At 46.3% G+C, this 22,852-nt stretch overlaps 2 protein-coding genes across 3 annotated transcripts in view; one reads left to right on the forward strand and one right to left on the reverse strand.

The window, feature by feature from the left end:
- Nucleotides 1-661: 661 nt before the first annotated feature.
- gap43 (growth associated protein 43) lies at nt 662-10,678 on the forward strand (the record flags this gene model as incomplete). Its single annotated transcript, XM_084461408.1, has 3 exons — nt 662-751; nt 7,199-7,832; nt 10,593-10,678. Exons 1-3 carry the CDS (start codon nt 722-724, stop codon nt 10,676-10,678), a joined length of 750 nt encoding a protein of 249 aa, XP_084317534.1. The 5' UTR covers nt 662-721.
- Nucleotides 10,679-15,393: 4,715 nt separating this feature from the next.
- Nucleotides 15,394-22,852, reverse strand: part of lsamp (limbic system associated membrane protein) — a gene marked incomplete at its 5' end in the record, with an annotated part of 285,984 nt that continues 278,525 nt past the window's right edge. For both annotated transcript variants that reach the window (XM_084439149.1, XM_084439148.1), the window contains 3 exons: nt 15,394-15,784; nt 16,732-16,880; nt 22,594-22,714. In XM_084439149.1, coding sequence (XP_084295275.1) covers nt 15,687-15,784; nt 16,732-16,880; nt 22,594-22,714 — 368 coding nt within the window. In that variant the 3' untranslated portion in view covers nt 15,394-15,686. The remainder of the gene's footprint in view (nt 15,785-16,731; nt 16,881-22,593; nt 22,715-22,852) is intronic.

Genomic DNA, 22,852 nt, shown 5'->3' on the forward strand with positions numbered 1-22,852 from the left:
CGGGCGGAGGGGGGGGCGGGGGAGCGGGAGGAAAGTCTCCCCTCCGCGGGGAACAGCCTCCGAAAACGGCGCAGACCAGAGGGTTTCGATCCGAGGCTGAGGGGAAGTGGAGTCTTAGGGTGGGGCCGCGCCTCCTTACGACAGAGAGAGGGAGGGGGAGGAGGAAAGATGGAGAGAGAGAGAGGGGGAGGAGGAGGGATGGAGATGGGGGAGGAGGAGGGATGGAGAGAGGGGGGGAGGAGGAGGGATGGAGAGAGATGGGGGAGGGAGGAGTGCTCGAGGTCGGCTCTTCACTGAAGAGAGGAGGAGGAGGAGGAGGAGGGGGTGTCGATCGGTGTGAGAGGGGAGGGGAGGGAGGAGGGGGAGGAGGAGGGGTGGGTGTAAGGGGAAGGAGGGGTTTAAAGGGTGGGCTTGTAGTCATTGTTAGGAAGCGAGTCCGAGAGAGGTGCGAGCAAACAGACCGTGTGTGCGCGTGTGTGTGCAGATTGTGATGAGTAAAACCCACTGAGCGTCTCTGCCGCTGAAACAGCCAGCGAGTGTGTGCAAGAGCGCGAGCGAGAGAGAGAGAGAGAGAGAGAGGGAGAGAGAGGGAGAGAGAGAGAAGAAGAAGAAGAAGAAGAAGAAGAAGAAGAAGAAGAAGAAGAAGAAGAAGAAGAAGAAGAAGAAGAAGAGTAAGGGACTTAAAGGAAGAAAGAAAGAGAACATAAAGGATACTACCACTATGCTGTGCTGCATAAGAAGAACTAAACCGGTAAATAGCTTTAAAAAAAATAATCTATATTCTAATTCATACTCTTTGGTGTCTAAAATGATAACTTTGGGGTTAATTACTAGTGTGGGAGGGTTCGGGGGGAGAGCCAGCAGGATTTGTGGGTATTAATTTCCCTGACTCTTTGACTCGTTTGAAGTCTATCCAGCGCGAGTGACACGCCTTGCTAATGTGATTATGCTGCATGAATGGACGGAGCCACAATACCTTCCTGTCGTCCTCGCGCTGTGACTGCAGACAGAGCAGACAGAGCAGACAGAGCAGACAGAGCAGACAGAGCAGACAGAGCTCTCCTGTCAGCCGCCCGCCTACCCACCACTCACAAAAGCCGAGAGATGACTGATATTCAGCAGTGACCGGCCGCGGCTCTGGACCGTAATCACCGCCGTGACTACGGAGGCATGCGGTTCACACCCCGATTTTCAAGCTGAGTGACATTATCTCGCTGCGTCCTTAACGAGACAGATTCCCGTTAATTATCTTCAGGCCGTTTCTTAGTGAATTGTTTAATTGATGCCTTGAACATCGTATTGCGGTGTACGTTGGTGTGGTCGGCGCAGATAGAGGGAGAACTATCCCCCTGAGAGAAAAAGGGTGGGGTGAGGCGTGTCTGCGAGGCGGCGGCGGCGGTGGTGGTGGTCGGGGTCTCTGGGGACAATAGCGCCTTAAAGGGATTATCATCATCATCATCATCACTCCTGGGTTAAGGGTACATTTACTGTCTGGAGACACACCTGTGAAGTTCCTCCTGTTTTTTTTTTTTTTAGGAATACACAGTGTCTTGACTCACAAGTTGTTCCATCTGAGAAAATAAAGGTGTGTGTGTGTGTGTGTGTGTGTGTGTGTGTGTGTGTGTGTGTGTGTTTTAAGCAGCTGTCTTGCTGATCTGACTGTGATAGGCACAGGGCGTCCCTGTCTGATCAGGGTTTTTTCTACCCCATAAAACACTGGATTCCAGCAGCTCCTGATTGCTGCTTAAATGTCAGCCTGGATGAGTCATATCAGCTCTGCTTAGGAAGCCTGGCAGGGCAGGGTAGAGAGACACGCAGGGTAGAGAGAGACGCAGGGTAGAGAGAGACGGGCAGCGTAGAGAGACATACAGGGTAGAGAGACATACAGGGTAGAAAGACAGACAGGGTAGAGAGACAGGCAGGTAGAGAGAGACGGGCAGGGTAGAGAGACATACAGGGTAGAGAGACATACAGGGTAGAGAGAGAGAGACAGGATAGAGAGAGACAGACAGGGTAGAGAGACAGGCAGGCTAGAGAGAGTGACAGGCATGCTAGAGAGAGTGACAGGCAGGGTAGAGAGAGACAGACAGGGTAGAGAGACAGGCAGGACAGGGTAGAGAGAGAGAGACAGGCAGGGTAGAGAGAGAGACAGACAAGGTAGAGAGAGAGACAGGGCAGGACAGACAGGTCGATTACAAATGAAGCTTGGCAGGTGAGGTAGCCAGGATGGACCGGTAGTCTACAGGAAAGGATGCTAGGAAGGAAAGGAGGAGACAGGCATGGGGGCAGTTAGGTCGGCAGGCTGCTAGGAGGGCATCTTGGGTGGGCCAGGCGAGCCGTCAGGTCTGAAGGTCGGTACCTAGACGAGCAGGCAGACAGGTGGACCGGGGGGCGGGCCCGCTCGGACGGGAAGTCAGTCTACGCGTTCCACAGAAGTAGGCGAGGCCACCAGCGTGTGAGCGAGTGCGTGATCTGCATGAGAATCCCCCCCGCCGCGTGTTCGCATGCTGCCGCCGTCTCCAGCAGCGCAGCCCGTCCCCCGCAGAGAGGCCAGCCTCCGTCCCCCGCAGAGAGGCCGGCCTCCGTCCGGGGCTCCGCCTCGTCACGCTCTTCAGGGACGGAACAGAGTGAAGTCTGTGGGTTTTACTGGTGGATGAGCAGGGAACTTGGTACAAGACAGCATTACAAGAGGTTTGGCTGTGGGCTTGGTGTTGGGCAACAGAGATCTGCTTCTCCTTGAGAGCCACAGCCTTCAGCCTCCAGCCTCCAGCCCCCAACCTCCAGCCCCCAGCCCCCAACCTCCGGCCCCCAGCCTCTAGCCCCCAGCCCCCAACCTCCGGCCCCCAGCCTCTAGCCCCCAGCCCCCAACCTCCGGCCCCCAGCCTCTAGCCCACAACCTCCGGCCCCCAGCCTCTAGCCCCCAGCCCCCAGCCCCCGGCCTCTGGCCTCCAGCCCCCAGCCCCAGCGGTCGTGGTCGTGAGTCTTTTGTTCAAATGCAGACAGGGCAGGATAATAGAATTAATGGCGCTGTGGTGGAAGCAGTGTCGCCGGCGTACGGCTGGGTATTACTGCTGCAGAGATACCGCTAAACATCGCACAACACTGCTCATCAATGCCATGTCTGGAGAGAGAAGCAAGGCAATGCAGGGAGGGGCTGTGGCAGTCTCTGTGTGTGTGTGTGTGTGTGTGTGTGTGTGTGTGTGTGCGTGTGTTTGGTGTGTGTGTGTGTGTGTGTGTGTGCGTGTGTGTGTGCGTGCGCGTGTGTGTGAGAAAGACTCCCCCACCTGAGCCCCTCTCTCCTGCAGGAGGAGACAGCTGGATAAAAGGGTGTGGTGCCCTGCTCTGCCGTGTGTGTGTGTGTGTGTGTGTGAGAGCCCTGTGTGTGGGTAGAAGCTCTAGGGAGGAAGAGGGAGAGAGATTCAGCATTAGACTGCAGCCCTGCACATTCTACAGTCTGTGGAAAACCAGACACACATTCAAATCACACTGGGATTAAATATTTAGACATTTCTAATTTGTCTTTATATGCCTGCCAAGATCTTTTCTGGACAAATTTAACTGGAAATTACACATTGCGACTACTATTATATTGGGATTAAGACTTCATCTTCATTCCCTTAGATGTTAAAAAGATCCTGTTTGATATTATTTTATGCTATACACATACTGATTACTCAGATTAATATCAGTTTTAATGGCATTCATTATTCTGGTTTAGTATGACGCCAGAATAGCAACACTGACACACTAGATATATCACCTTAGCCCTTACACACCGCCTCTCTCCTCTCCTCTCCTCTCCTCTCCTCTCCTCTCCTCTCCTCTCCTCTCCTCTCCTCTCCTCTCCTCTCCTCTCCTCTCCTCTCCTCTCCTCTCCTCTCCTCTCCTCTCCTCTCCTCTCCTCTCCTCATCTTACCCCCAATCCACAAGGAGTCTCATGCTTGACTGACTCAGAATAAAAGACAAATTAAACATACCCCAGTGTGTGCATTAGGAAGAACTGGTCTGTGGTAATTCTACTGATCCCCCCAGTGACAAGTCCCCTACTGACACTAGCGACGAGGCCGAGGGTAGGTAGGCAGCGGCGTGGGGGGTTGGTGATGTGGTTATAGATCCCTCCATCCATACAGACAGATGCTCTGGGGTGTGGTTCAAAGCCCACACATGGACAGCAGAGCACAGGCTCACCGGCTGGCAAAGAGAGCCGACAGAAAGAGATTTATCCACTGTTGGTGAATCTTAATAAATCCAGGTTTAATGGCTATCGTTTCTGTAATATCTACTGGCAATCAGCCCACAGCTGAGGACAGGAATACCGTTCTGGCGATCATAGTTCCGGGATGTGCTCATTTTATGAATGAGAATGTGTGTCAATGTGCGTTTTCTTTAATCCAGTCTGCAGTGTCACGTGCATGGGTTTAAATTCTGTCAAGTGCTCCTTATAAGGGCTTACAACAACGTGGCATTCAAATGGGATTAAGGCGTTTTGCGAATATCCTCCTTTCAATCGACATAGTATAAGTGGAAGGGACAAATCTGATCAGTTCCACTGAAGAGAGAGATCTAATTTGAACGTTTTAATGTCTTTCATACAATAATGCTTTTCTAAAAGAGAGTTCACAGTTTGACTCATTTGCTTACTGGCATTTGGGAGCTTTGGACAGACAGTAATAGGCTGCAATTGATTGGGGTTAGATTGTGGGTGAATCGATAGGACAGACCTACAGCTTCTTCATTTAATTGGATGATGTGTTCTAAAAGGTATTCTATTACATTTAAACAATACGAGACACACGTCATCCTTAAATGGACATTGACGTTTCCTCTCGCAGGTCCCAGAGAGTGATGTCAACCCCACCAGTATTCCCAAACCTCTCTGTCAATTTTCTCATGAGTAAAAGCTTACTCCCAGCAAGCAGGCTTACCATACATAATTCTATTAGAGTAAGTGCTCCGGTTAAATTTTGGCAATACTATTCGCCTATGAGATCAGACATCATAAATGTCCTGTGATTCATTGGGGACTTGCATATTTATTAAGAGCGCAGGGATGTGCCAGGAAGATAGGCTACTCACTCCCCTCCTCCTCCTCAAACAGAACATTTCACATCTCGCTGACCCACTATCTGGGCTTATACACTCCTGTTCACTCAATTATCCCAACCTGGGGTCATTATTACTACATAAATACAGTTATATGCCTGTAAACCCAATGCAGTGGTTAGTGGAAGGTGTTTAAACACACGCACACACAGTCTGACCCTGAACAAAATGCGTCCTGATGGCCTACCGAGCCCCACCCTGATTAGTCGCACTGATTTATGATCTGCTATTGGCCAGATCCCCGAAGGGGGGGGTCAGGTGCAATGTCAATCATGGCGACATGTCGTCTCTCACAGCCCCCAGGCCAGCGTACACAGAGGACTGGGTGATGAGTTAGCACTCCCGGTTGTCACGGTAACGTTTGATGGCTGGGAGGAGTGTAGCCGTGCATGTCGAGGAGCTGCTGCTCTGAGAGATGCGCCCACGGTTCTGGCTCTGGCTCGGCGAGAGACAGGGATGTTCCAGCTATGATGAACGCTGTTGCAGCAGCACCTTAATCAATAAATCAACATGTTTGTCTGTTAAAAGGACCACAGAACTCAATTTAAAAGGCCTGCAGCATTTAATAATCCGATGTATTCAGTATGACTCCAAACACAAGGTTTATTATGTAGACACAGTTCATCTAACACCCTACCCCCACACTCTGTTTCTGCAATTACAAAGACTTCTTACACCTCATGTTCATTTACGCAGAGTAAAGAATGCCTGTGAGCACCATTCAAAGACAGAGAGTGCCTGGAACATTCCCTGAAAGGCATTTCATATTGTGATCACAGCCTCTTTAATTTGCTTTGATGTTGTCTGAATGTTCTTTAGGCACTGAGGTTTGCTTTGCTTAGGTTCATTCTGTTGATTTCTGATCAGCCTGGTTTCGATCAATGTTTATCTTTTTACAGTCATGTGAAATGTATTCATTTGTTTATCTATTCATTTATTTCAAGTATGACTAATTTTGTTTGTCTATTTATTTCCTCATTTAATTCCATTTATTTTCATCAGATTTATATGAGTCATTATACTGTATCCTAGTAGATGGCCAGCTCCAACTATGGACCAACATACAACAGGTAATATCAAAGCCGTCTACCCAGGTCTTGGCACCTGTCCCCATCCTTAACCTACGCCCTATCCTAATCCTTCCTTAAAAACTCTGCACAAGCTCATAGCTGTCCACCCCACATGCCCTAAACCATGACACCCTTCAGAACCAGATCCTACTCTTCTCTCCTGCACTCTTTCCTGACTTGACTGCTCCTTCCTGTTGCACCGCAGGTTCTCTCCGTGTTCTGTCTCTTCCAGAACAGCACCTGTTGGTAACCCTTCTTCAGTAGCTACCCCTTGATATTTATTTGGATGTCGAGGGTAACCCCAACCACTGACGACCTCCTGTAGGCCAACTATGGCTACTAACTCAAGCTGCTGTAGGCAACTCTAGCTAGGAGAACTGTAGCTGCTGTAGGCTAACTCTATACTGTAGGACAACTCTATACTGTAGGCTAACTCTATACTGTAGGCAACTCTAGTTCTGTAGGCTCACTCTATACTGTAGGACAACTCTAGCTACTGTAGGACAACTCTAGCTCTGTAGGACAACTCTAACTCTGTAGGCTAACTCTATACTGTAAGACAACTCTAGCTCTGTAGGACAACTCTAACTCTGTAGGCTAACTCTATACTGTAAGACAACTCTAGCTGCTGTAGGCAACTCTAGCTACTGTGTGTCAGAGGGTTCAGTGTGACGCTCATTTCCACCCTCACTTGCCCACGCTGGGTTCTAATCTTGGGTCCTCTGACTTGCACACATGACAACCTTACAAAAGTACAGCTTCAGCCAGTGACACCACCGAAAAGCTAGTGATTCGATGGCACAGTGGGCAGTATTTATAGGCCTACTGAGGAGTGAGTTTAAGCAATGCAGCTTGGTAACATAGGCTAGTTACTCCAGTTACAGTAGGACAGCTCTAGTGGCTGTCTTCTTGTCCTCCGCTACTCTAGCTGTGGAGAGTTTGTTGTGGGACTACTCTAATATGCCACGCCTCTCCCTCCCTGACCCCCCCCCCCCCCCGACCCACCCCCCCCTCTCCTGTCCCAGGTTGAGAAGAACGAGGAGGCGGACCAGAAGATCGAGCAGGATGGCAATAAACCAGAAGACAAGGCCCACAAGGCGGCCACCAAAATCCAGGCCAGCTTCCGCGGACACATAATCCGGAAAAAGATGAAAGACGGAGAAGAGGAGGAGGAGAAGGAGGACAGTCCGGCCGTCCCAGGAGAGGAGGAGGCAGCAGAGGGAGGGGAGCAGGAGGAGAAGAAGGAGGAGGCAGGCGACGCCCCGGCCGCGGAGGCAGGGGAGGAGGCCGCCGCTGAGAAGAAGGAGGAGGAGACGAACCAAGCCAAAAGCCCCGTGGCGGACAAGCCAGCCAACAGCCCCGCCCCCGTCGCCACCTCTCCGGCGGTCCCCAAGGCCGCCTCGCCTGTAGCGGAGGCGCCCGCCGCGCCCGCCCCTGCGGCGGCCGCTCCCTCCGCGCCCCCGAAGGAGGAGTCCAGCGAGGCCAAGGAGAAGCCCAAAGAGGGGGAGAGCCAGGAGGCCCCAGCGCCACCCACCGAGGGGGCGGAGAAGAGCGCGGACGGGGAGGGTGGCGCCCAGGGGGAGGAGCCCAGTGAAGCCGACGTGCCTGCTGCCAGCCAGACGAATGACAAGGAGCCCAACCAATCACAAGACAAACAAGGTACTTTGTATGGCCGGGGAAAGGGACAATTCTTTTATCTTAAATATTTTCCGATGACATAATTCATCCAGACAGCTAATGTGTTGAAATACTGAAATGATGATGGACAGTTAGCTCTGAAGAGAACACAGTTGAACTCCCATATACAACATGCAACATCCTCACACCATTAGAGGTGTCCTAGTTCTAAAGCGGTCTTGTAAAAGACTTGTATCAGTCCTCTTAACCCTGCAGAAGCTGTCTGGGTTTGGACCTGTGAGTCACACTCATGGAGGATATTCTCAGACGAGAGGGGTACGGAGGAGGTTTGACCGACAGAACGGGGAAATCTAGGTCACGGAGACTGCTCTGTGTGGCTGTTGTCATAGTTACACCTCCGTGGGTGCTACCTCGATGTAAACCTGCTGCTCCGATTCCCTGCATGATTTACCATTTCACCTGGTCGGGATAAGTCACTCCACACACCTGGACCAGGCAGGCACCAGCAGACGACCAGCAGAGGACTGGCGGCAGTCGAACCATCAGAAAGCTAGCAATAGAGTCAGCAGATGAACAGGACTAGGGATGACTAGCCTCTTAGAAAAAGAGGGAGGCTTGGGAAACGTAGACTGGTGTGCGCCAATCTTAGATTGTTTGAAATACGATGAGTCAATCTGATCTACACTTTCTGAAACTAAAGATTAGAGACAATTGTCAAAGAGTAATTACGCATATCCAACGCATTACACTGTACTTAAAATTATGAGAAATTATACTTATGAAAAGTCACCATCTTAATTTTTTTTTTAACCTGGTGATATTGATGATTGCATGTCCAACATTGCCTTTACCTGCAACCTGACAATGGATCGCCTGTAGAGGACTAAGTGGTTTAGTATGACTCATCCGCCATGACTCACACACACTCAAGACAAAAGACTACATCTCCCAGTGGTATGAACTGGCCCGGTGATGTCATTCCCAGACAAATCCTGTGCTTATTGATGGGGAATGTAGTCATGGTGACATCATTACCTCGATGAAATATGAACACTAGCTTTGATTGGAAAAGGCGCCCTAAATGTTACCCTTCTGAGACGTGATGACTACAGTAGCCTTGCTTGGCAGGACGGATCACAAGACTCTGTCTGTGTCTGTCAGGCTAATGGGAATCTGCCTCTTCAGTTGCCAAAAACTGAATTATCTCTGTTCTTACCCCACAACCATACATAAATATACACACCCAGGACATAAATATACACATCCAGGACATAAATATACACATCCAGGACATAAATATACACATCCAGGACATAAATATACACACCCAGGACATAAATATACACACCCAGGACATACATATACACACCCAGGACATACATATACACACCCAGGACATAAATATACACACCCAGGACATAAATATACACATCCAGGACATACATATACACACCCAGGACATAAATATACACACACAGGACATAAATATATTCACCCAGGACTTAAATATACACACCCAGGACATAAATATACACACCCAGGACATACATATACACACCCAGGACATAAATATACACACACAGGACATAAATATACATACCCAGGACATATACACACCCAGGACATATACACACCCAGGACATAAATATACACACCCAGGACATAAATATACACACCCAGGACATACATATACACACCCAGGACATAAATATACACACCCAGGACATACATATACACACCCAGGACAGTTGAAGATGCAGCTACAGTATGCGTCATGTGGAGCACCTCACTCAGCAGGTTCAGAGACAGACTCGTTAGGGATAGACCTACTACACTACTACTACACTACTACTACACTACTATTACACTACTGCTACTACTACTACACTACTACTACACTACTACTACTACTACTACACTACTACTACACTACTATTACACTACTACTACTACTACTACTACACTACTACTACACTACTACTACTACTACACTACTACTACACTACTATTACACTACTACTACTACTACACTACTACTACACTACTATTACCACTACTACTACTACTACCCTACTACTACACTACTATTACACTACTACTACTACTACACTACTATTACACTACTACTACTACTACACTACTACTACACTACTATTACACTACTACACTACTACTACACTATTATTACACTACTACTACTACTACACTACTACTACACTACTATTACACTACTACTACACTACTATTACACTACTACAGTACTACTACACTACTATTACACTACTACTACACTACTACTACACTATTACACTACTACTACACTACTACTACACTACTATTCCACTACTACGCTACTATTACACTACTATTACTACTACACTAGTACTACACTACTATTACCACTACTACTACTACTATCAATCAATCAATCAATCAATCAATCAATCAATCAATCAATCAATCAATCAATCAATCAATCAATCAATCAATCAATCAAAGATTTATTTGTATAGCGCATTTCATACACAGAGGCAACACAATGCGCTTTACAGAGAACAAGGGAGGTGGGCATACGACCCACCTCTACATATTCCACCTCTACACCACTACTACACTACTACTACCATTACTACTACTACTACTACTACTACTACTACTACTACTATACTGCTACACTATCTCCAGAACAATTAGCCTATTTGTTAGCAAACCTAACATTCTTTCTCTCTCTCTCTCTCTTTCTTTCTCTCTCTCATTCTCTCCTTCTCTTGCCCTGGTCAGATGCTGCAGAAGAGAGTAAACCAGAGGTTGCCGCCCCAGTGCAAGCTGAAGAGGAGGAGTCCAAGGACGACCAAGAGAAAGTTTAACATATAGAATAAGAATGATTTACATATGATTACAAATTAATCTACAAGGTTGCTCTTTGCCTCTCAAATGTGAAGACGGCCTGTTTTTATTTGTCTGTCATTTTTTGTGTGGCAATGGTTTTCTGATGCTGGGGGAGTTTCCAACGTGAAGTTTCTTGGCTCAAGCTACGACATGATGTGTGATTTGGTATGTTCTCCTGTATCTATGTGAGCGAATCAGTGGTCAGATGAAGACAATGTTTCGTCCAACCCCCCCACCCCCCCCCCCCCCCCGCAATCCAGGACTTTGCTTGAGTTGCTTGAGTTCTTCAAGCTTGGTTTACATTCTCCCACTAGCCACTCCTTCCCATCCCTTGCATACTCACAAAAAATGCTAGGAGTCTGATGTGGCTTTTCATATGACTTGATAAACATAAACAATTAAAAACTAAGAAAACAATAATGTTAATAATATGTACCTTAGAGGACCAAAATTCTATTTCTAAATTGTAAATGATTAGCATGAACCATCTAACGAATTGCATGGGAACTCTTCCACTGAGAGAAACTTTTCGCAGTCACAGAAACAAAGAAACGTGGCTTCTGTTTGATGTCCTTGGTGTTGTTATGATGACAGTTTGATATAAATTGGATTTACTCTTGCACTGATGTTAGAAAATAAAAATCTTAACAAACAAACAAACAAAAAAAAACTTTTCCAATGTTTCAGTGAGTGCAATGTCCAGTTTCAATCTAAGGAGTTAAAAAAGTGACAAAAATAATGGTTTCAATGTCTGTTTTCAAAATAAAGCAATGTGCCAATTACCACCCTAAGATGTGGACATTATTACACTGTCAGATAAAAAGCCTTGCCTGTGTGGTTAAAAGAAGAAGTATTTAACCTTTACCAGGGCCTCATACTGTAGTTAAAAAGTGAAAGCTGGCCTCAACACAAGCAGAACAGATTAGATGTCACTGCTTACTATGTTGTAATGGGTTCTTTCTCATACTCCATGGATTTAGAAACATTCCATTCCTTCCACATAATTGTCAATGTCTTCCTTCATTATACAGTAGTTCATCTAGTCTCAACACCAGACCCATGAGAGTTCTTTCGCTGATACACTATGTAAGCTACGCTAGCTACGTTACTGCATGCTGCAGATCTCTCTATGGGTCTGAGACACTTCATTCAAAAATCTGGTGTTCAAATCCTGCCACTTCATTGGTTTCGCAGGAATCTCTGCGACACCAATCAGTAACGACTTTCACGATCAGGCGTTCCCACACATAGATATGCCCCGCCCATATAACATGGGTTAGTGTCTCTCATTTGCTGCTAGGACCTGTCACTTTTTCAATTTTGAACCGTCGATACGCCCTCATAACGCCAGCTCGGGCGGTGAAGTGGCACAGACTCTATTATGTAGTATGCGGAGCGCAGTGATTCAATTTGATATTATATTGAGTCTGGAGAGAGACTACAGTTCATCTGTCTCTCAATACCTTGCATGTCTTGATGAAAACAGGCGCCATCAAGTGGACAGGCCATGCACTGCAGCTGTGGGCGTAACCACTACAGCTACAGTATACAGTATTTAAAGATACCCACTTTAACCCACTGTCATCTCATACCAGACTTACCTTTTTCTGAAGGCCAGCTCAACAACCCTCAGCAAAACACGTTCAATATTTTGTTCAGATTTAGAAACTTTCCACAAATGTAGTTGGACACATTTTTCTCAAAAGAGAATTAACAATACATATATTATTTTATTTGCATTACATGGCGACTAACACAGTTTTAAGATACTGTGTGGTTCAAGCTTTCTCTCAAAAAAGGTTACTCACCAACATATCAATCCACATTCAAATACAGAACATTGAATTCAAACAAGTTTTATTTTTTGTCTTCAACATTTTTCTTGTAGGCTACACCTTTCACATACCATTTTTAGAAACCAACCGCGAGAAATGCTATACCATCAATGAAAGGAAATAGAAAACGTGACATAATTGTTTGTAATGATTGTATCTTTGTTCCAGGGAACACAATTGTTGTAACACACAGGAGAATAAAATGAAATTCCCTTGTTTGAAGTTCTGACAGTTGAGCTATCAACAGGTGAACTCATGGATGGGTCGGTCAACTCAAAAATATTCTAAAAACATTTTATATACATGTGGAGAACATATTCAAGGTCATGGACAGTTACTAATGTAACTACATAGCTTGCTGGAGAAGATCAATGGGTAGCTTGTGGCCAATGGAAAAGAGTGGTGTATTGTAGAATGTTGCATCAAGTACTGTAGCTAACTCTTTTAATGCGCTGAAATAAGCCAGAGAAACTGAGAAGCACACATTTGCTAATTTTGTACAGCAACGACAGGATGGTGTCCGTCGTTAGTAATCTAGGTCTCCAGGTCCGCAGCACCCTTCAGATGCCCTCACTACTCCTCCGGGGTCAGTTAATGGATGCATAGGTATGGAACACTTCTTGTAAAGGCCTTACACCTCTGACGGCTCATTGGCTAAGGATGCTGTCGATCGCCATAAGGCCAGCCTTCTTTGACCTGTGGTTGGCTATGTTGGACAAACTGTTGCAGTTGATCCAGTATGGTCTATGAGTCAACAGTAATACTGTATTTAGTACTTTGCACAACGGTGTACTTGTACACACCCTCCCGGACATACAAACATTGAGCGTCACCTGACATCCCTCACCACGCTGTCAGAAGGCAGCGTTTGGAGACATGCAGCTAGACGCTGCCATTTTGGTGGTTTGAGGGAAACACCAGTGAGGAAGTTTGGTGTCCGCTAGACAAAAACATCTACAGTACTGTACAATACTGTACTGCGTTGAAGCTCCAAAACTGTTTCATCTAGCAGCACATGAAAGCTCACAGAATAATCATACAGTAGTCTACATGTCTTCAAAAGACTGTTGTCTCTAACGTTTTTCCTTATATGAGCATGAAGATGCCAGTGTCTATGGGCCATGAACACCCAGAGCTAGTTCATACAGAGGCTCTCCATAGCTGCGAAATGCTGTCATCATTACTCTGATTGGACGGTAGGTGGAGACTAGCTAGACTGACGAACCCACACATCCACTGTGTGAAAGCAGGTACGATGAGAACTGTTGGTGTGTACCATCTTTTAATGATGAAGAGGTTGATGAGATTTCAGTGAGGGTTAATTACAGGTTTACATAATATTACTGTGTCTAGTGTCGGCCGGTAAAGCACCACTGATGTGTCATTCAGTGTTAATCAGTGGCTCTGCCTGGTCTAGGGTTTGTTGATCTTGACAAGTCAGACAGGAAGTGTTTACAGTTCATAGTCCTCTCAGATTACAATCTCTGTCCTGAAGTGGTCCCACTTACTGAAACACTGTCATGGGGTGACAGATCAAATATCACAAGCGCTCAGACTCCAACACCTCATTTGAAAAGTACAATAAATGCACAACATTACCTTTATATGAAACCCTTTTTTAAAAACATGACTTTGCTAGTGGTCGTCACTTACATGGGGCCACAGGGTGCCGCACCAACGGAGATCTACAAGTTAATCTTCAACAAATTACTAACCCTATTTTAGAAACATGGACACATTAAATTTTTCTTTTTTATATAAGGACATTTGATTCAAGTATATATATACACCATTGAGCTGTAAATGATTGAACAAAAATAAAGAAAAGTCCATATATTATGAATTTCCATACAGGTATAATCTCATATGAAAACACGCGCACCTTTTAAAACAAGAAACAAAAGGAAAGGTCATTCACTGGTGTCATACATTTCTATCCAAATTCCAGCAGTAGAATGTGGTATGTCAGAACATCCAAAACATAGCAGAGAAAGTTAGACAAACTGGAAAAAAAGCAAATATATATGGTTTATATGAATTTACTGTATATGAATTTGGATACAGTCTGCCTCAGAGAAACTGCACAGCGTATTGTTGGTTTGTAATTGTACAGGACAAGCAAACCTACACTGTAACAATCATTGCTATTTCTCTTGTTACAGTGGTGGAACAAGTATTTATTTTTTATCGTAGAGAAATACAAAATTTTACTATGTACAGTACGCTTCAATACTTCCTCTTTTTTATTTGAATTGATGCCGAGTCCTGAGAGGAGAGTGTGTTCTCCTCTCTGATGCAGTACAGATGAGAGGGTCAGGATGCTGGACATGGCTGCTGAGCATCTGACCCCTGTGCTCCCTAGCTCTCGGCCGTATGGTGACAACACAGACAGCTGAAGCTACGGGGACGTGGGTAGGGTCACTCGCACGTGGCCAGGGGTGTTGTGTTCTGATGCTGGGTGCTGTTTCTGAGGCTTTCGACTGATATCGGTCAAGCGAACACCAAGCTTAAGCTGGCACGTTATCTACACTCACACGGTCAGTTGCTCACTGTCTGTATCACTGGTCTCTATAAGTAGGTATTAAGTCTCAGATCTATGCTTTTCTGGTTTTCTTATTTGGCAGATGCTTGCTGCTGGATAATGCACTGGTTACATGGACCTTCACGTCTAACAATACAAGTGGTAATGTACTTATGGAAGGAGCAGGAACTTTTTAAACACCATTCAGCGCTTCTTTATAAAGCTTAGAGTGATTGTAGCTCTAGATCTGAAATCCCTGCTCTTTTCTTAATATGGACTGAAAGAAGGACATACACACCCACCCAACCCCCACCCAAAACAACAGATGACAGCACAAAGCAGAAGGTTTCAGCTGCATGGTCAAACTGCAATCATAGTCATAACAACAATAATAATAACTGTTTCTTAGAAAGAGCTGTGTATTCCAACTGCCACATTTCTCTATTCTGTTGTTACTAAACTTATTAATAATTGGCCCACTTTCTAATCGTTTTAATATCTATGTGGCTCATCAGAGCACGCCAAGGGTTCTTGTTACATAATGCAAACAGTCTGGGTGTAATAACGCAGTAATAAGGTAGTAATGACGCAGTATTAACAGAGTGATGGTGGGCGGTAGAGGTGGTGTTATTAACACTTGAACAGAAGGCAGACCATGGAGGCTAGGAGAAGCCACAGTGACTGGCATACACAAGCTGAGCCGTTGATATCACGACCAGTCCCAGGTCCTACAGGGAGAGAGAGAGAGAGAGAGAGAGAGAGAGAGAGAGAGAGAGAGAGAGAGAGAGAGAGAGCAAGAGACAAACAGAGAGATACAGAGAGATACAGAGAGATACAGAGAGAGAGAGAGAGAGACAGAGAGAGAGAGAGAGAGAGACAGAGAGAGGGCGAGAGAGACAGAGAAAGAAAGAGAGAGAGAAAGAGAAAAAGACAGAGATCAAGAAAGAGAGAGAGAAAGACAGAGAGAGACACACAGAGAGAGACAGAGAGAAAGACAGAGAGAGAGAGAGAGACAGAGAGGCAGGAGGTATAAGCATTAGGTGATAAACATTAACTGAATATGCCTTGAGACAGCAGTCCTCTCTCTCACTGCAGATCATATGAGCAGCTACTGCAGGACTTCATTGATGCTCGTGGGAGACATCTAGTGGTCAGAACAAACAATTGCTATATATGACACATCCTCACTAAACTGGAGGAAGTTAGTACAGGGTTGGTTTCAATACATGGCCTAGTCTATACTGTAGGCTAGGCTAGGGCTTATCCTATGGGATGAGAGGTCATGTGACTCGCTATAAAGGAAAAGGCTATCGTTCTGGACGCCCAGGCAGTTGGTTGTGACAATCTTGTTAGTGAGGTTAAATAATACATGGTTACATATAATACATAATACATCTCCTTAGCGGGAGATGCGGGTTCTAATCCTGCTCTAGGCATGCCCGAAATAAATGGTTTTCAATGGTGCCGTGACCCGGGGCGCAACTGTTCTGCTTGGGAGGCAGTTGAGCTAATAGGGACGTCCCTCTTGGAGGGACTGTCAGCGCGTCTGCCTCCCAAGTTGAAGATCGGGGTTCTAATCCCACCCTGGGCATGACAAAACGAACGGGTTTCAAATAGACAGGATCTGTCAAACAGTACAGGACATCAGAACAACAGAGGAGGTCATGTGACTTACTATAGAGGAAGAGGCTTGCGTTCTGGACACCCAGTCTGTTGGTGGCCACACAAGTATAGTTCCCATAATCCTCTTCTGTAACGTTGGAGATCATCAAGACGGTGGTGGTTCCTACGATCTGGATACTGATTCCCTGGGCGTTGGATAGCCTGGAGGAGGAGGGTCAGACACACACTGGACATCACACTAATAGCACATGCTTTACATTACATTATATTACATTACAGTCATTTAGTACCACTAGTCGCCAGAACTCACAAGTGCATCTCCTTTCTAAACAACTGTATTTAATACAAAAACGTTTTACATTGAAATATTAAGAGTTGTGAAAAGCCCACGAGCGCCAGGACTCTTAAGTGACCTTTGCACTGACAAGGTTCTCCAGCATTCTCAGCTTTGACATGTTTTGTACTGTTAGCTCTGTTGATCTATGGTACTGTATGTCGCACATGTTCTTTTCACCTTGGCAGCTCAGGATTGGAAACCTTTGCCTGAAACAGTCTAGACTAGGGGTATGCTGTGGATGAGTGGGATGCTAGTCTAGGGGAGGGGGGGGGTGGGGGGACTGGAGGAGACCATATCTAGGCCTCAGAGACGGCCCCGGTCCTGGACACTGGGGCCCCGCAGTGGCTGGTTCACAAGATACTACTACAGCAGGGGTCCACACTCCAGCAGCAGGGTCCTTTTGAAAAGCTCATAATAAGAAAACCACAGCTGAGTCACTCTGCTGCTCTGCACCAGTGACGGTCTCTTTAAGAACTGTAGTTCGAAACAAGGACCTTGAATGTTCCTTTACGTTCCCCTAGAATTATGCCTAGAATAAAGAATCTTTCTTGCCAGCAGACTTAAGAACGCACGCACGTCATCCTTGCATTACTCTGATGGATTAGATGGAATAAATCAATAGGATTTGCTGACTTCAGCGGACATAAATACCATGCATACCACTGCGTATAACAACTAACATGGTTTAGAATGCATTATGATAACAACAGCACACACAATGGCATCTAGTTGTTATATGCCAGAAATAAATCTAAATACAGAATGTTTTTTGAAAGGCTTCTGGTTTGATCCAGTTCCAAAATGTCCATCGAAGATTGAGGGGGAAGGGGGTTATGCTGACACACTCCACCAGATGAAGAATTAGCATAAAAAGGAAAGTGCACATCACAAGAGACAGCATAATCAGCCTCGCTGGGGAACTGGAAGTTAAGTGCTGAGTGCTGAGAGTTCCTTACAAGGACAATTTGATAGACGGGCCAGGGGTGAGGTGTGTGTGTGTGTGTGTGTGTGTGTGTGTGTGTGTGTGAGAGAGAGAGAGATCTGGAGAAAGAGAGGGAGAGGGGGACCCTCAAGGGGTCTTTAATTCACCACACGGCAAGTGACGCTATTACACACGTGAGCGGCAACACATAACACACACAACACACATGCAATCAGGGGTCGCTGGTGGAAAGTGTTCCCTGCATTTCTCCCATCCAAGCCATCTTCCTCCAGGGGCAGCCAGGAGCAGTGGGTAGCCATCGTTCATGGCGCCCGGGGACCAAGTCCAAGTGCTCAGTCCAAGTTCTGGTCAGGGACCGGATTGAAGACCATCTGTTCGTCTATATGTTTTCCGTATTGGGTTCTTTGGGAGGAAACCCTCGCCAAAACAGGTAGAACATTCAAACTCAGCACAGAGAGGCCCAGAGACCTTCTCCCTGTGAGGTGACAGTACTCTTCCGCACACTATCGGGAGCTGGGATCGAACCAGGGACCTTGTTCCCCAGCTGGCTGCTATATAAGAAGAGAGAGAGAGAAAGAGAGAGGTCTGGAGAAAGAGGAGGGAGACTTTAGTGGGCCACACAGGCCACAGCACTCCTCCAGGGGTAAGACCAGGAGTAGGACCTCCTCCAGGGGTAAGACCAGGAGTAGGACCTCATCCAGGGGTAAGACCAGGAGTAGGACCTCATCCAGGGGTAAGACCAGGAGTAGGACCTCCTCCAGGGGTAAGACCAGGAGTAGGACCTCATCCAGGGGTAAGACCAAGAGTAGGACCTCATCCAGGGGCAAGACCAGGAGTAGGATGTCATCCAGGGGTAAGACCAGGAGGAAGACCTCCTCCAGGGGTAAGACCAGGAGTAGGACCTCATCCAGGGGTAAAACCAGTAGTAGGATGTCATCCAGGAGTAAGACCAGGAGTAGGACCTCATCCAGGGGTAAGACCAAGAGTAGGACCTCATCCAGGGGTAAGACCAGGAGTAGGACCTCATCCAGGGGTAAGACCAGGAGTAGGACCTCATCCAGGGGTAAGACCAGGAGTAGGTATAGTGGCTTAAGTGGGGAAAATACTAGGTCCAGGTGAACTGAGCAGGGAGCATCAGGCCAGATGGTGGCGGGTGATTGTTTTTGTGAGCGGAATATAGAGTTAGCAGCTCTGTGTTTGTCTGTCTGTTAATGTCCAGGGTTGAAGCTTCATAGTTGAAAAATCAAAAGAACCAGATTGATTTCCTTTAGTGGTGGGGAATTGACCATCAAACCTTGCTCCACCTTTTCTTATATGGAGCCCTATTTAGAGCTGCATGTGCTTAATGCATTAAAATACATGCAAATAAGCAGCTAAAGTTGTTGTTCAGAACTCTGATAAACAGGAGCTTAACTCGGTATTTGGCAGCGCATCAAAACTATGTAAATTCCCACTCTCCTCGCACCTGCCCGTGGATGGTCGAAAAATCTGAATGTTCCACTGCAACCCCGGTTTCCACCACCAGGGGGCGGCATTGCTCTACTGAACCAGGTGAGTGGGCGAATACTTACAATGCTGTTCTTTAACCCTATACCTGATTTTATCAATCTGACCTAGCCCTTAAGAGGGCTAAGTGGGAAGGATGAGGATGTGGAGTAGGCGGAGGAGGAGGGGTGGGTGTTAGTGGAGGAGGCTGGTTCATGTGAGAGGGAGACAGGAGGCCAGTCAACACACGAGAAACGTCTGCTTCTACAGCACCTGGCTGCATCTAAAGTAGGCTACCAGCGGGACAACGGCTGAACAGGTCAGCGGTGACTGGAGGCTGTTGGTACATATTAAATCAACACAGAGATTTCTGTGGAGAGCAGCGGAGGAGGAAAAGGACATGGAAGAAGTCGTTGTGGATAAATGAAGAAACGGCTGCTTGCAGACGGCGCCTGGAGTCCTTCTTTAATGATCTGTAGCAGGAACAAATCAAAAGAGGTTTCCTGCACACGGACTAGGCTTGCTCATAAAACTTACTGTATGTGTAGGCTTTGCCCTCAATCTTTCGACTTGTACAGTATCCCTTTAGTACCTGGTATCTCTGTAATACACGCCTAGTATCTCTCTAATACATGCCTGGTAATGGTATCTCTCTAATTTACACCTGGTGTCTCTTTAATACACCAGAACATTCAGGTGTCAAATGAAAGCATGGAGAGTGCATCGCCCCCCCCACCCCACCCCACCTCCCCCCCAAAATCTGTCCAGCCTGGCTGAGTTAAGTCCAGGGTTGTGACCAGCCTAGTTGAGCTGTGTTAAGTCCAGGTGTGTGACCAGTCTGGTCGAGCTGTGTTAAGTCCAGGTGTGTAACCAGTCTAGTCGAGCTGTGTTCAGTCCAGGGGTGTGTCCACTGGAGCTGTACTCTCCTCATGAGCCCTGTCTTGGTCTAAGAGCTTGGCAGAGGGGCTGGAAGGGGAGGGGGGGGGGCTGCCCCCATGCCCTGGGTGGGGGGTAGAACGGCAGGATGTACGTCCTGTAGGACTGAGATCCGTCCACCACTACCTAGTGACTGCTGGGGAGTCTGCAGCCTTGAACCCCCCCCCCCCCCCCCCACCACAGCTCCTGACCTCCCCACCACAGCCCCTGACCCCCCCACCACAGCCCCTCACCCCCCCACCACAGCCCCTCCCCGAGGTGTAGAAGCTTCTAGAACCCAACCAAACACCGACAAGGACAAAAACAACAGAGACAAATGGGGTGAAACAAGATAATACTGTAATATCTAAAATAACATAAATCTCAAACTTAGCTGCAAGTTGACTTCAGTGATCAAATCGTAGATAGTGCAAACTGTTTTTCTCAGCGGCTGAAATGGAATGACTCCTCATTGAGACAATTTCCTGGTCATGAGCAGCACTCAGAACCATCAGAGCACCAGCCAACTGCCTGTCTTACCCAGCCGCTGAGCCATCACGACCAGGCCATTCCCTGCCCGCTACCAGACAAGTGTTAAAGGGAGAGGGTGCGATGTCATTTCTTTGAATACCATCACGGTTCCCACCTCAACGAGTGTCCTCTGATTGGATGTGGCAGTGAAATTGGTTTCCTTCCTTCCTGCATATATATACATCGTGAAAGTCCATTTTACAATTTACATTTTGCGCATGAGGGTACTCAGGGCAAATTACACATTTGCCCTTAGTGCCCCACACATCCCCCCCCGACCCTAACAGAAGGACTGGATAAACACATGGGAGCTTCTTCTAAGCAGAGCTACAGCACGGGTCTCTTACACCTCTTATATCGTGTCTAAACGCCGGATACAACTGCTTGTCCATAGTCAAGACTACAGTATACCACATAACAATACACTTCAGTTAAACCAGACAAAACTGAAATATTGATCATAGGTGTAAAAGGTGAAAGAGAGAGAGACTATCTTAAAAACGCTGTCACTGAATATGAAATGCCAGGCCAGAAGCTTAGGTGTTGTGCTGGACTCTGATCTTAGCTTTGAGGCCCATATAAAGAATGTGACATGAACCGTTTATCACCTGAGAAACTTTGCCAAGGTGAAACCTTTCCTTTCCCAGACTGACACTGAAAGACTAATACGTGCTTTTTTTTACTAGCAGGTTGGACTATTGTGTAATGCTCTCCTGTCTGGCCTACTGTACCAAAAAAAGCGATTTGTCAACTCCATCTGATTCAAAATTCTTTTCATTTTAAAATCACTGCACTAGTTACCTGTCAGTTTTAGACTACATTTTAAGATTATTTTATTAGTCTTTAAGTCATTACATAATAAAGCACCTAAATACATATCAGATATGCTTTTAAAATATACCCAGTAGGTCCCTCGGGTCCTCTGGCACTGAGCTTTTAATGGTCCCTAGAGCCAGGACTAAGAGGCATGGGGAGGCAGCTTTTAGTTCGTATGCCCCCAGCCTTTAGAACACCCTGCCAGAGGACCTGAGAATGTCTGAGACAGTGGTCATTTTTAAGCGAGATATTAAAACATACCTTTTTAACATGTTAATTAACAAACTCACTGCGCGATACCATGGAGACACTGTGGAATTTTTTCTCTGCTTTTTTTGTATCTGTTATTCTCTGCTGCTGTAACAACCAAATCCACTCCCTTCCCCATGGGGATTAATCAAGTGTTATCTGATCTCATCTTGATTAATCAAGTGTTATCTTATCTCATCTTGATTAATCAAGTGTTATCTTATCTCATCTTTATTAATCAAATGTTATCTTATCTCATCTTGATTAATCAAGTGTTATCTTATTTCATCTTGATTAATCAAGTGTTATCTTATCTCGTCTTGATTAATCAAGTGTTATCTAATCTCTTCTTGATTAATCAAGTGTTATCTAATCTCTTCTTGATTAATCAAGTGTTATCTGATCTCATCTTGATTAATCAAGTGTTATCTTATCTCATCTTGATTAATCAAGTGTTATCTTATCTCCTCTTGATTAATCAAGTGTTATCTTATCTCTTCTTGATTAATCAAGTGTTATCTTATCTCATCTTGATTAATCAAGTGCTATCTTATCTCCCCTTGATTAATCAAGTGTTATCTTATCTCATCTTGATTAATCAAGTGTTATCTTATCTCATCTTGAACTCTGGTCCCCACCTCTTGTCGTCTCTGTACCACTCAAACTCTGGCGTTGGCACGGCGACGGCCTCACACTGCAGCACCCCCATGCGGCCCACCTGGGTCTCCGAGCTCTTGGCGGTCTTGATGGCAGGAGGGTCTGTGTGTGTGTGGGGGGGGGGGGGGGTGCAGACACAGGTCAGCGTCACACACCTTCAGACAGTCAGTCCAGCAACCCCTGCTCTCCATATGAAGGGTGCTACATACTGCAGAACCATTTGTGACTTATCTGGAACTA

The sequence above is a fragment of the Borostomias antarcticus genome, assembly GCF_949987555.1.
Source record: "Borostomias antarcticus genome assembly, chromosome: 1".
In the NCBI taxonomy this organism is placed as follows: domain Eukaryota; kingdom Metazoa; phylum Chordata; class Actinopteri; order Stomiiformes; family Stomiidae; genus Borostomias; species Borostomias antarcticus.